Raw genomic sequence first — 11410 nt, forward strand, 5'->3', positions numbered from 1 at the left:
ACGTTCCCGAACTGAGATATTCACCGGGCTCGGGTATCCGCGAGGGAACCGGCTTAGGTACCCGAACCGTAGATGGGCTCGGTCGCTTGGACGTAGAACGAGCTCGGGTGCTCGAACCAAGGAAGGGCTCGGTCATCAAATTGGGCTCGGACATCGGGCTCGGGTATCTAGTTGGTTTAGCAGAATCCCGAACCGGATGGCAGAGTGTCCGAGCCGATCAGCGTAGAACCCGAGCTGGTGGAGAGATTGTTCCGAGCTGTTTTGAGAGGATCCCCCGAGCTGGCGTGCACGCTTGCTCAGGACGTTTTATGTTTGGCTCGGTCCCAGGTGGATGGAATCCGACCCCAACATCAGCTCATCTCTCACAATTCGTAAAACCTCTTTGGCGGGCTAGGACTTGCAAACCTAGAATCATGTCCAAACGTTTTTGCTAAAAAAAAAAATCATATGCCAGAGCATGTACATGGTTGTGTTCGGTCACACTAATTGAACAAAATATTTCTGTCAAACGGAATAATCCTCATGGACTCAACAAAACATTTCTTTAAAAAAAAAAAAACGTTCCTACACCTCTGGAGAACCCTCATGTGGCCGAGAACCTTCACCTACCTCGAATTGAGATGGGGAGTCTCCAAATACCAAAGAAAATTGTTTCAGTTCGAGAGTAGGATGGGAAGCCGAGGATAACTCGGACTCAACCATAGCGAGTTCGGCAGCAACTTCGTTCCTCTCGTTCTCGAACGAAACTCTCCCAGCCTCTAGTTCCTTAATCAGGTCTAGATTGCTCTTCAGTTCGGCTCGATCTGTTAGAAGTTTAGTCCAGACCTCTTCGTCCTTGATGAACTTCGTAACAGATTGAATAAGTTGCCTTCCGAATCCCCTCATCTCTTCTCGAGTATTATGTTCGGCTTCAGCGATATCGCGAGCCCTGTTCCTAGTTAAAAGCTCGATCTCTTGATTTGCTTCTTCGAACAAAGCCGTATTCTCCACTAGCTCAGCCTCTAAGCGAGAAGCATTAGACCTCGCAGAATCTCTTTCAGCATTCGCAATTCTGATGCGTTGCTCGTTAGCTGCTAGAGTTTTCTTCATATTTTCAAACGATGACTCGAGTGCTTTTTCCCGCTCAAGTCGCTCGGATTGGTTGGCTAATCTGAGATCATCAACCTCCTTCTTAGCCTTTGCGGTCCCTCTCTTCGCTTGATGAAGAAGGTTCTCATAATGGAAGATCATTCCATTATATTAGTCTCCATAAAAGCCTTCAGAGTAAAAAAAAACGTGCCGATTAGACAAAAAGCTTTTACCTAAGGAATGGAGATTGTCATAATCTAAAAGATTTGAACCTGGGATAGGTAGCGAGCTCGATTGGCAAACATCTGACGGATTTCCGGCCTCCAAACCGAAATAGGAGGAAGGGATGCCCCTTCCCTGGTTTGGAAACTTCGGAAGATGTCTCCAATCTCTTCTCCGCCTACGAAGCAGGGGAGAATAGCATATTAATAGATGCAATCCGTGGAAAGTTTTGCTAATGTTCGGTTTCTAAGTAAAAACTTACCTGAAATCAAAGCGGGTAAAGGATTTTGAGTCCTAACACTCAGTCCTTGAGATAGGGAAGCCTCCGGTCTCGGCTCATCCGTTTCCTCTAAAATTACTCTGTCTCCCGGAAGAGGGAGCTCGGAGTTTAAAGGTTCTGAAGAGGGAGAAACAGAGCGTAGAGGGCTAGAGACTCGTGGCGGAGAACTTAATCTCACGGTTTTAAGTCTCTTGCTTGATAAATTATCAGAATCTGGAGCCTTCCTCTTTGTACAAAGAGAGGAGGTTATTTCTCCCTCACACCCTGGTTCGGAAGGGCAAATTGCGGTGGCAACTGGAGGGTCGTTAAGGATCTCGGCTCCATGAGTATCCACCGCGGCTGACAGGGCTGCTTCTAACGAACCATCATCAACCAAGAGGGTCTTCCTGTGGAAGTTACCAACCCTGGAGATTGCAGCTATCCGTTTCTTTCTCCCGATTTCGGATAGCTGATCCTTAAGAGCCTTGATTTCAGCCTGCATCTTTCTTTTGTCTCGGGCATTCAGGCTCGAGACGTCTTTCTCCTCGGGAGGAGGATCGAGGGGGTGAGTCTGACCGTCTTTAATGGCGAGCCCCGCTTTATGAATGCGGTGAAGGGTGAAGGAATTCCAATTTGTTTCACCCTCGGAAACTATTCGAAAGAAGGACAAGAAGTCAACGGTTGGGTGGGGGATCGTCTGGTTCCCTGAAACAAAGTATTGGGTTAAGAATTCCATCTCTTTTGCTTAATTCAGTAGAAAGTAGTAAAGGTTGGATTTTTAACCAAGTTTAGCCGACCAATTGGCGAGAAGAAGACCGGAAAGACCTTGAACAGAATGGGGATTGACTCGGAAAAAGAACCAGTATTTCCTCCAATGCCCATCATTCGAGGGCATTCCGTCGATTAGGTTACGGTCAAGGATAGGGTTTATAGAAAAAATACCCGCTGCTGCGGATTCACGGGCTCGAAATAGCCCTAAGAGTTCGCTGGTGGAGAGGGAAAACCTTGCTTCTGCCGAAACGGTCAGGGTACTCAGAACGTATCGAAGAAAATTAGGAGCCATTTGGGGAAAGGCAATCCCTAGGTGGAGGAGGTATAAAAGAAGAACTTCCGGAACGGGAAAAAACAAACCACAACCTTTGAAATAGACTTCGTACGCACAACAGTAACCCTCTCGCACCACTTCTGGAGACTCGTTGGATCTAGGAAGAGAGAATTCAATTTCCTGGGGGATGTTACAAAGGCGGCGAAGAGCGCCAAGGGAAGCAGAGGTCGATTGAGACCTGAAGTGCGGACCAAATTTGTCTCCCCTTTGGGTGAAGACTTCATCCCCTCTGGGAACAGGGATTCTTTGACTGTCATCTTCGTTTTCCGAAACATAGACGGCTGGGGAAGACATCTTTTACTAAGAGGTTTCTCTTTTTCTGGTTCGGTAAAAGCTTTTGGGGTAAATATATGCTGCTGTAAAAGCCGTCGTTCCATTTAACCTTATTTAGCGAAAAACCTCCACGAGAATATTGGGAAGTGGGACAGTTTTTCCCGTGGTATTAATATAAAATTAGGAAATTAATGATCACGATTGTCTGGGAAATCAAATCATCTGATTATCTGAGATCGGTGTAACAGCGTAAAACATGGAGAAATTCCAGAGTGTTAAAAATCTCGAGTCATTAATTACTATCTACTTAAGTCTTCCAAGCCGAGCACTCAGCTCGCAAGACTTGGGGGGGCTAAATGTTGGGGTCGGATCCCACACACTTTCGGTAGGATCCGTTTGGATCTGTCCACGTCATTATTACATAATAATGCTCTTGGATTTCTAGGTATTTCATTAGGAGAATCGAGCTCGACCAGCCGGAAGTTCGATTCAGTTTATTAAAGAGCTCGATCTTTACCAGTACGGAGTTCGCTCTTATTCAGCATACAGCTCGCACAGAGAAAGGCCGAAGCGAGGAGAATATTGTTCGAGGTTCGCGGCAGCGTCAAGACGCAGGAGTTCGGAGTCAACAAGAAAGAGTTCGGAAGATCCACGCGAGGCCTAAGATAGTTCAAATTCAAGCCGTTTCGGTCAAATTGTAACCTACATGATTAATGCGGGTCAATGCGATTATAAGCAGTAAATGACCGCATTGATCATGTTTTCTCTATAAAAACAACCTCAAACGCATGTGTTTGAGGGGGACAATCTTTTTACCTCTTACAATCAAGCAATACAACATACTTTCTCTCTTACAATTTTGCAAAGCTCTTTACTATTTTGTTCTTATCAACTTCTTTCGCTTTATTTAGTTTCTTGGTTACTTTCCTGTTCAAATTCTTATTTTCATCCTTTGATTTTAGAGTTTTTTCTCCGCAAAAAATACTTAAAGACAATCGAGTGTGAATCCTACATCCACACTGACTCAGATGGATATGGCGGAAGTGCGACAGCCCGAAGCTTTCTTTTTTTTTTCGGAAAATTTACATATGAAAAATGCCCAAATATTTTTTTTAAATATCATTAATATGAGAATTATACTTCAAAATGCCTAATTCTTTATAAAAATATAAAAAGGCCCAAAAATTTTTAAATAACAATTTTTACGATAAAAAAATAGTAAATTTTTTTTTAACATAGTAATAGGCCAAACAAATATATTTTTTTATCCTAACACTCCTAAATATATTGGACTGGGACTGATCAAGAGTTGAATATTATGTATTAAAAACTAAAAGTAATAAAAGAATTAGCCCAAAAATAAAAAGGACGACTATGTGTACGATCTTCCGTCACAATAACTCTCTTTTTTTTTTGTAGTGTCGACGACCTATATGTGTATGATCTTCCTCCAATTTTGTTTCAAATTCACCATTAAACCGGCCAAACTATGCATTCTAATGTAATGCTTTCGCATAAGTGTCTTAAAAAAAAAAAAGTGTCTTACAAGACTGACTGTTTTCGAAGAAAAGATGGTTTTGAGACTTATTAACGACAATATTATCCTTGAGTTATATATTCTATCGATGGTTTTAGCTTTTGTAACTGTGGAAACGCATGTAAAGGACAGCATATCCATTAGATCAATTTGGGTTTTCTCCTTCGATGCCAAACATTTCATACCATATAGAGTTAGGAACAAAATAAACAAATGGAGCAACACATTTTGCAAAATACCATTTTCTTTTCACACTTTATCAAATAAAACATTACTAAAAATAAATACACAAAAAAGAAAGTGAAAATAAATTGAAGGGATCTCTGTCCCCGAACGACATAATACATTACAAAACGGGTAAAACCAATAGAGCTATAAGTAGAAAAGTGATGTAGGGGAGTTCAAAACATAAATTGTAACAAGAAAGCAACAAGAAGTTGTTATTTTGTGGCTAACGCTTTTGGATGTCTTATGGACCAAGACGATAAGGTCCATCGCCCATGTAATGACCATCCATGTACAGAGCTGCGTGGTGTGGGTGCTGCAGACCATCCATCACCATGAACTGCATGTCTTCAGACGGTTTCCAGTGACGCTTTCTTTGGTTTATGAACCAATTGTTGATTTGTTTCTGATCTAACCCCGTTGATTCCGCCAACGCCACCTTCTCTGATTCCTGCCAACTCAAGCTACCCATCATCACTTTTGTAGTAATCAAAGTATAAAAAGCAACGATAGAAAAAAATCGTAAACTGGGTTTAAAAAATGCTAGATAGTTGAACGATGACCTAAAGTTTGTTCTTCTGAACGATTCTATAAGTAACGACTAACTTTTTCTTTTTTTTCAGAGCAAGTAACGACTACTATATGTATGTTCTCTTGTTATCTTTTTAATAACATGTCATTTATATTTATGAATATTAAACATATTTCTTCACTATCATTACAGTCGGTTAGATTAGTCAAACTCATTAAAAACTAATTAAAATTACAACATTTTATTGTTTCAAAATATATCAATCAATATTTCATCACAAACTTAAATTTTATAAGTATTTAAGTATGTTATAAATAATTAATGTGTATAGTGAAAAAGTTATTGATATGTGTTAGAAAATGGTATGCACAAGGATTAGAACACCAAGACTAAGATATGTAACCTAGTGACTAATATCAATGTCGTCATCATTCGGATTTAAAACCATGTATTGTTGGATTTAAACACCAAATGGGTCATGCAAGTACCTACTTGGCCTAACATAGCCGCTTAAGAGGGACTTTCTATCTTAAAGATTGGTTTTTAAAACACTTAATTTGTAGCATATTTAAAAAATCTGAGGGCATAAAGAGATGAGAGAAAGTTTATACGTACAGAAGGATACGGCCACTTGTAATGCAACTCCCACCACGTGAGAAGCTTCTGCCGTGCTTCTTTGGGAAGTTTACCTTTCTTTTTCTTCTTGGATAGTTCTTGCTTCAAACTGCTTAAGTATCCACTATACTTCTTCAGCAAGTGGTTCTTGAGTTCCCGATCTTCCGCCCTCGGGTCTATTTCCGGTAATTCTGTTTCCCCTCCGCTGGTATTCTCTTGTTCTTCGTCTGATGATCCCATTCCCTCACTTTTCCCATCTGCTTCAACATAATATATTTTTCATATATTTGATGTTTTAGTCATTTAACAACATTTTAGTCATCTACCTTTATGATAAGACTAATTAATCCGAGTAGAGAATTGATGATTTTGAAGAACGAAATCGAAGAAGATAATGTTCCCAAATAAATCTTCACGAGCAGCACCAAAAGTTCTTGTGATAGTACTTTGGGCCGAGTGAAAAGAAAAAAACCAAACATAAGCCCCACCCATCTTTGGATGGATTCCACAATGGGGAAAACAAGAACAAATATGCACACCTATTTGTATCTTACATATTTTCCAACAATAATGCATCTCAATTATCTTAATTATCTTATAATCTTAATTAACATTTGAAGATTTATGCATACTAAGATTTTTTTTTTTTTTTTGATATCTGAATGTTACAACAATTTACCATGACCCAAAGAAACATGCCAATTTATGCAATCCCTCATAACCCCTACCTTACCACTACACTTTGTTTTCTCCAACCATTTCTTACATGTGCATATATGTATGTATCTATGATGTATGTATGTATGTATATGTGAGATTGATGACATGTACCTGCAGGATTGTTGAGGATATGAATGGGACTCTGACACAACATGCTAAGCTGAGATTCAATACGACGTATAAACTCCATTGCTTCTTGAATGGGCCGTGTTAGCTCCTCTCGATATTTAACCAACATGTCACAATATGCTTCCTATCATACCAAAAAAAAAAAAAAAAGATTTCTAACATATATACACAACAAAGAACTAACCCATTTAAAATTCAACTTTGATTAGTAATTAACCATGAATTGATCCAATTCCGGGTCTCTAGAGGAGGCAGACACAGACGGTGTTGGCCGCTGTTGTCGAGCCTCGAAGTCTTGCCGTGCGGCCGTAATTCTATCAACCACTTCAGGTGGAGCTCCAATCTATATAAACCATGACCCATGAACATACATACGTACATATGTCATAAAGAAGTATATATTATATCAAAATAACAAGAATAAAAACAAAACCTTTTGGCAGTCCAAGTAAGCTTGTAGGAGGGTAGAGTAGTGAGGATGAGCAATGATCTTGGCCTTCATGGCTTCAACATCGCTTACGTTATCATTATTGGTGTTGTTGTTAGCTTCTTGCGTATTGTGGATGGCCCTCATCAACATAGAGTAATGATTGATTCTTGAGGAGCTAGCTTCAGATTTAACAGATGGGTTGTTGTTGTTGGGTTGATCATGATCGGATCGGAAGCAATTCTCGGTATTTTGAGGGAGAAGAGAGCTCATATGTGGGAACAACATGTGTTGGTGGTGATGATTGTTGTTATTAGTATTATTGTAACCAGGACCATAATTGCTACTATTATTGCTGTTGTTATCGCTTGTGTTATTGTTTTTGTTGGAAGAAGAGATAGGAGAGTACAAGAAACTTACTCTTTGAGGAGTGGAGCTGTTGTCATGCTGGTATTCTTCCATACCCAGATGAGTAAAACTTGAGAGAGAGAAAGAGAAGAATATAAAAATTGATGGGATAAAATTAAAAAAAAAAAAAGAAAAAAAACAAAACCCTAAAAAAATAAAAAGGATGGGTGCAAGATGAAGAGGATGTATGTATTCTTGCTTTTGTTCTTATTTCAATCAAAGGTCTCTGTAAGAGTAAAACCACATCAAATCCAGATGACTAGACGACTCATCTATGAAATCAAAAAGGCCTAACTCGAAATAAAAAAAAAAGAAAGAAAAAATATTGTGAGGTGAAGTTGCACCCAAAGAAAAACCAAATAAATTGAAAATGATATATGTGAGGAAGAAAAAACGAACTAGGAATATAGAATTCGTCAAGGAAGTGACATGGAAGAGAAGAAATTAGAAAAAAGGTGTGAGAGAAAGAGAGAAGAAGAGAGAAAGAGAGAAAGAGAGAAAGAGAGAGAGATTAACAATAATGAAGAAGTTGGGTGGCTTGAGTGGATTGACAAGACGTCGTTTGCTTTGAGAGCAAAAAGAAATATTTGAAAATTAAAATAAAGGTAAGAGAGAAGGGACAAGAGATAAGGCAAAGGCTTCTCTCTTCTGTTTTCCTCTCATAGGCTATTTTGTATATTAAAATAAGATTAAGTATTTTAGTAAATTTAAATGTGGTTTGAATTTTAGAATTAAGATGTACCACTCAGTGTTTAAGCAACTAGGTCTTCGCGGCTACTTCAGCTATGGTTTCTTGCTAGGTTGAATGATATATTTTCTACTATTTTTTAGTAATTCATTTTTTTGGCTTAAAAGAATAGTCTAAGAAGAAGATAAATATGTATGATTCACATTTCTAATACAATAAAAACCCAAGAATTTGTTGAAGATAGGGTTCGTTCAAAAAATTGTGGTCATGGGTCACATTAATTCGACACTTTGGAGAGGAGACTACGTTTATCTTGTTCTGGTCCCCGGCTCACGCAGATGTACGGATCTTAACCTAGAACTTTACAATAACAAAAAAGATACTAATAATTAATAATAATAGTATTAATATGATAGAAATTTTATGCAAGATGTTTTGTTGATATGTATATCAGTAATCTTAAATGTTTGTAGAGTTTGATCAAATCGATGAATTTCTAATTTTCTTTTTTCGTAGTTTCGTATGTATATCGGTGGAGAGACACTATCCGAATATTAATATATGTTATCGGATAGAAGATTGCATTAGAAACCGAGAAAGAAAAAAAGGGATTATAAAAATGCTTTACATGATAGTGGATATTATACGATATTCTGCTAATTCCAACTATTGGCTCTATGATAAGACCATGCTGCAAACACACTTCTTTCAACACTTGTTCTGTTCCACGGTCAACATTCAATTTTATATTTAATCTCAATTTATATATATTTCATGATTCATGAAACGTATAGAGTGCCTACGAATTCCATTTTATACAAAAAGAAACGAAAATCCTAGGGCTTTTTTTATATATAGATCGTCAAATCCTAGGGCTCTAGATTAAAGTTTGCTCCTCACATCACTGCAATATACCGAAACTTATATTGTGAGCGTTCGTAAACAAAAAAAAGTGTTTTGAAAAATTATAGGTAGCTATGCGGACGGTTTTAATAATAATAAAATATTTAAATATATATGTATATACGTATATATATTATTTTTTTATTATTACTAAAATTGCACTGTATTTTTCTCACAATTGTTCCCCACCTTTCTATTGGGAACTTATATATTAAAAGTTGCATTAAAAATTATCCAAATGTTAAAGGTTTAATTTGCATTCGAAATGTTTTTTTTTTCTTTAAAACCTTATGTTATGTTTGAGTATGAGATGATAAAACATAGACAACATAAAAGATCATGAGATTATTGTTGATTTTGCCATTTTGTCACCCAAATCTTTTGGATTTCCATTTTGCTTCAAATATATCAGATTTGCCATTTTTGTTATTTTAAAAACTATAAATTTGTGAAATTTTTTATATAAAATACATATTAATAACAAATAATAAACCCTAAAAGATGGAACAAAAAAAATTAAATATAATGTATAAATGATGCTTTTAAATATTTAGAGGAATTCTAGAGCGACAATGACAAATTCTCAATCTTCTCTTTATCTTTAATTTTTCGTAGTGCTAATGTAAAAGCGGATAATCTGATACAAAAAGTTCGTACAAAACTGCTTCATATCATATATGTAAACAACATTCTTCAGGAATACTTCTTTTGAGTTTTAATTAATTTCGGATGACCAAAAAAAAAAAAAGATATAAAATTTTGACAAATCTAAAATATTTATGACAAAATTGCAAAATCCACAAATACCATTAGCAAAAAGGATTTTTCCTAATTGATTCAAAGATCATTCATTAAAATTAGATCTCTGAATTCATTATCATAATTAATAAGTCTATCATAATCAAAGATCTTAGATCCCCAAATCGAGCAAAATCCCTAACCCTAAATAGAGTATGATTTGAAACTCGGGATTTTATTGAACAGTTACGACAAAACAACGTCATTTTATGTTTAGAAGGAATACTTGTTAGTGTTTTGATCAACAAACGAACTTTGTTTTAACAGAGTATGAAGAACAAAACCAAAATGAAAAATAGAGTATGAAGAAACTTGATCTTTATTGATAATATAAAATGTATTACACACAATGATGTTATTGAGTTTGACTCGATCTACTTATACAACACGAAACAACGTGTACGTACATGTGTTAATCGAAAAAACACAACTTTACGAACAGACACAACTATATGTACGTACATTCGTGACTCTTACGTAGATAACTAACTTATATGAATACGACTTTAGGTTATATGACTTAGATGAGATTTGATTATAGTTAACAATACTGTCATTTTTAATTAGCGGGTCTGTTGACAGAAAATTAATCTCGTTAACATTGTCTGTTAACTCACTTAACGTCATGCCTAATATGGCCAAGTCAATGAAAGTTTGGTGTTTATTTGGAAAGTCAACATAAGTTTAATATTTATTTGAAAAGTCAACATAAGTTTGATATTTATTTCGTTTCGTCGTGAGTTAAAGATTTAAATCAACATTTGAATAAGTAGGGGATTTTAATGACATTTTTCTCGATTCCAATATCCTCAAAAAACATGGCCATGCCTAAAGACGATAATACCCATCACGGTCTAATTCCATAGAATTTTTTATTTAAAATAAAAATTTTGTTTCAAAAAGTGTGTACAAATACATAGAATTCTATCTTTAGATTAGAAAGTCCATTATAATAATAAAATAAACAATCATTTTAATATAAAAAATTACACTAGCACTGTTCTCTAAATTTATTAATTAACTCTTTTCTCATAACTATATAACGACTTTTACGAGGTATCTAAAGCTCCATACATTAATGGATCTGATTGGTAACAAGCTGTTAGCTGTTAGGGAATAGTGCAAAGCTGTACAATGTTAGGGAATAGTGCAAAGCTGTACAAAAGAATAAAACATGAAAGCTGTACAAAAAAATAACGCAGAACAAATTTTAAAAATTTACTCTGATTGGAAACATCATAGCAGTACACATAATAAATAATATTAAGAATTTAGAAAGAAAAAAAATTACATAAAAATGTACTTTAGTATATAATTACATATGAAAATTAAGATTATATAGAATGAACAATATTTTATTGTTAGAATAATAATATGAATTTACTAGTCCTATAATAAATAAAAAATTTCTTCATTTTGAGCAATATAACATTCTAAAATAATTTTTTGAGAAAAAAACCATTATTTCTAATGATATTTTTTCATAGGCTGTATTATTTAC

General features: G+C 36.0%; 2 protein-coding genes across 2 annotated transcripts; both read right to left on the reverse strand.

Moving 5' to 3' along the window:
• Positions 1–564: 564 nt before the first annotated feature.
• On the reverse strand, positions 565–2948 carry LOC110227395. Its single transcript, XM_021021485.1, has 4 exons — positions 2333–2948; positions 1553–2254; positions 1341–1468; positions 565–1212 (listed from the first exon to the last, which is right to left on the reverse strand). The coding sequence occupies exons 1-4, from the start codon at positions 2946–2948 to the stop codon at positions 565–567; spliced, it is 2094 nt and encodes a 697-aa protein (XP_020877144.1).
• Positions 2949–4690: 1742 nt separating this feature from the next.
• On the reverse strand, positions 4691–9066 carry LOC9308439 (homeobox protein knotted-1-like 1). Its single transcript, XM_021021813.1, has 5 exons — positions 7119–9066; positions 6903–7028; positions 6668–6809; positions 5837–6093; positions 4691–5140 (listed from the first exon to the last, which is right to left on the reverse strand). The coding sequence occupies exons 1-5, from the start codon at positions 7572–7574 to the stop codon at positions 4934–4936; spliced, it is 1188 nt and encodes a 395-aa protein (XP_020877472.1). The 5' UTR covers positions 7575–9066; the 3' UTR covers positions 4691–4933.
• Between the last annotated feature and the right edge of the window lie 2344 nt (positions 9067–11410).

The sequence above is a fragment of the Arabidopsis lyrata genome, assembly GCF_000004255.2.
Source record: "Arabidopsis lyrata subsp. lyrata unplaced genomic scaffold ARALYscaffold_6, whole genome shotgun sequence".
Classification (NCBI taxonomy): Eukaryota; Viridiplantae; Streptophyta; class Magnoliopsida; order Brassicales; family Brassicaceae; genus Arabidopsis; species Arabidopsis lyrata.

What these genes read in the sequence shown, in the direction of transcription:
- LOC9308439 (XM_021021813.1), bottom strand. Translation starts at nt 7,574, where the DNA reads ATGGAAGAATACCAGCATGACAACAGCTCCACTCCTCAAAGAGTAAGT. An exon ending in CGGAATTGGATCAATTCATG is followed by an intron (nt 6,810 to 6,902) that starts GTTAATTACTAA and finishes TTGGTATGATAG; the next exon opens with GAAGCATATTGTGACATGTT. An exon ending in ACAAGTGGCCGTATCCTTCT is followed by an intron (nt 5,141 to 5,836) that starts GTACGTATAAAC and finishes TTGAGTTGGCAG; the next exon opens with GAATCAGAGAAGGTGGCGTT.
- LOC110227395 (XM_021021485.1), bottom strand. Translation starts at nt 2,948, where the DNA reads ATGTCTTCCCCAGCCGTCTATGTTTCGGAAAACGAAGATGACAGTCAA. An exon ending in CAATTGGTCGGCTAAACTTG is followed by an intron (nt 2,255 to 2,332) that starts GTTAAAAATCCA and finishes ACTTTGTTTCAG; the next exon opens with GGAACCAGACGATCCCCCAC. An exon ending in GAGCTCGCTACCTATCCCAG is followed by an intron (nt 1,213 to 1,340) that starts GTTCAAATCTTT and finishes TTCCATTATGAG; the next exon opens with AACCTTCTTCATCAAGCGAA.